At 35.6% G+C, this 2,661-nt stretch overlaps 1 protein-coding gene across 1 annotated transcript in view; it reads left to right on the top strand.

Moving 5' to 3' along the window:
- rsad2 (radical S-adenosyl methionine domain containing 2) overlaps window positions 1–2,356 on the top strand; it is an 8,001-nt gene extending 5,645 nt beyond the window's left edge. The window contains exons 5-6 of the mRNA XM_024274239.2: window positions 1,742–1,774; window positions 1,884–2,356. Coding sequence (XP_024130007.1) covers window positions 1,742–1,774; window positions 1,884–2,048 — 198 coding nt within the window. The 3' untranslated portion in view covers window positions 2,049–2,356. The remainder of the gene's footprint in view (window positions 1–1,741; window positions 1,775–1,883) is intronic.
- Window positions 2,357–2,661: the final 305 nt, after the last annotated feature.

A 2,661-nucleotide genomic window follows, 5' to 3' on the forward strand; every position in this document is an offset into this window, starting at 1 on the left:
TGTGATTTTGGGCTATATAAATAAAATTGAATTGAAAATTGAATTAATTGACTCCAATGTAAAGCAGCCCGACTTTATAAACATAATAAAATCTTTTAGATTTAATACCCATTGAATGGGAGTGGGAGTTCATTTTTCCCTTTTTTTTTACAATCAAAATTCTCCCAGAGTCAACATTTCCCACCAATCTTCCAGCGAACTGGAAAAATTGTGCACAAAAGCCAGGAATTTGGACATTTGACTTAGTGTCAAAGTTATTTCTGCGAACACAAAACAATTTTGAAAACCGAGACAAAAGTTTCTTGTGAGTAGAAGCGATCAGACTTTTGCCTCCTACAGTTCTGGAGAATGCTGCTCACTCCCCTCATTTATTCAGAAATCAGTTTGTCCTGGTTACAAAAAAGAATGAATCTAAGGAATGCGAGGTCAGATAGTCAATAATTAATGTCTCTTTACAGCAGGGGTCTCCAAACTTTTTCTTGTAAGGGCCACATAACTGTTTTCTTCTCTAATGGGGGGCCAGGAGTGGTAACAGACAAAGTGTAACAACCACATCTTAAACGTAAAGATTTACAGTTTTCCAGAAAGCCGCACATAGCCAAATTTTAAATATTTTTCTGTAATCTTTACAGAAAAAAATAATACTAAAACATTTTAAAAACTAGATATATAGCATTACCTGCAATAATGGTAGGATGAATGCTGTAAGCTGAATGGAGCCACTGAAGATGCTAATACTGATAGCTGAAGATGCTGAAATTGATAGCTAAAAACACTAAAGCTAAAATATTAGCTAATATATTGGCTAATATTAGCTGAATTTTTTTTTTTTAAATTCAAAATTTGCCAAAACAGCTAGCATGTAGCTGAAATATTAGCTAAACTTGAAAATAGCCTAAAAAGCAAACAAAAAAAAGTTTAAATTATCCTAAACAGCTAGCATGTAGCTGAAATATTAGCTAAATTCCAAAATAGCCTAAAAAACAAACAAAAACAGTTTAAATTAGCCTAAACAGCTAGCATGTAGCTGAAATATTTGCTAAACCCCAAAATAGCCTAGAAATCCTCAGAAACTGCCAAAATAGTTGAAAAAGCTAACATTGAAAGAGCTGAATATTTCAATAGCTAAAATAGCTAAATAGCTGAAGCGCTATGGACGTCCAAAAAATGTACAGAAGAAGGATAATAGTAATAATAATAATAATAATAATAAAGAAAAAGGGAATCATTTTTGGTCTTTTCTCGCCTGTCATAGTTCAGACTGCAGAGGGGTGGAATAAAATGTCACATTCTATATGGGTGTCGATCGGCCAAATTGGCAAAAAAATGTATGCCTTGATGTTTGGGGGGCCGGGCCAAAAGTGAAGGAGGGCCGGATCCGGCCCGCGGGCCGTTGTTTGAGGACTCCTGCTTTACAGGGATGAGAATTTTCAGTTTGAGTTCCTGTAGCAGTTTTTATCAGCTTGCATGTCATACTCCTTCAGCTTTTCTCAGCTCTGCCTTCCTTCAGACGGTACGCTGAAAACCCCAGCAAAGTAGAATTCAATGCAGTTAGGATAATAATATACACTCTTAACACTTAGAAATGCAGGAAGCATGACCAAATAGGGTCAAACCTTATGACATTACCATTGGCTGCATAAGAAAGCTGGAGAGAGATGGTCAAAAGATGATCAGAGTCGAATTTAAAGTGCAAAGTTTCAACAACTTTTTATCTAATTTATCCTTTTCTCCTCCACAGATGAGGAATTCCTACTTGATCCTGGATGAATATGTAAGAACTGATTTTGATCAAACCCTCCTAAATGAAATCATGGCGTTAAATCAAGTTTATCTCCATATTTCCAAACACGGCGCTGAACCTGCTTTGTTTTTTTCTGCAGATGCGTTTCCTGGACTGTCGAGATGGCAGCAAACATCCGTCCAGATCCATCCTCGATGTGGGAGTGAAGGAAGCCATTTGCTTCAGCGGCTTTGATGAGAAGATGTTTTTCCAGAGAGGGGGGAAGTACGTTTGGAGCAAAGCGGACATGAAGTTGGAGTGGTAACGGCACCACGCTTGACCCCCCCCTCTCTGGGACAATATGTAAATAGGTTTCATCTTTGCACCTATGGCTGCGTGTGACTTTAAAAGAAGAATTCAATCACAAATATTAATAATGCTTTGATTAAGGTAGAATTCTGACTTACTGTTATATTTTCATATTTGGCTGTTTCTGCCTTAAGGTCACAGTGTTGTTGTTGTTTTTTTTAAGTTTTGTAATAAGCTAAGCATGCATTAACGTTTTTGTAAATAGAAGCTGAAAATCCTTAAATGTAAGCTTCTGTTTGAGAAGAATAAACTTTTTAAACTGAGCATGTTTGTGTGTTTTTATTTTTCAGGCTTATTGATAAACAACATTCAACATATTTTCACTATTAAATATAAAACTATTCGATTTTATGAGAAATTGAAGATTAAAAGAATCTGTTTTGTCTTGAATTAGCTGTTAATGCATCAATTTGAGCTTCTAAGTGCATCTTAAAGACCCACTCAGATCATCTTTTGATCTATTTTAAGTGGTCTTTTACAGTAATGCTGATGACACTGTTTTTAGCCAAATTAAAGAAAAACTGTGTCGTTTTTTAGGACATAGTTTCTGCAGAGTTCATTATAAATGT

This window comes from Oryzias melastigma, linkage group LG22, assembly GCF_002922805.2.
Source record: "Oryzias melastigma strain HK-1 linkage group LG22, ASM292280v2, whole genome shotgun sequence".
Lineage (NCBI taxonomy): Eukaryota > Metazoa > Chordata > Actinopteri > Beloniformes > Adrianichthyidae > Oryzias > Oryzias melastigma.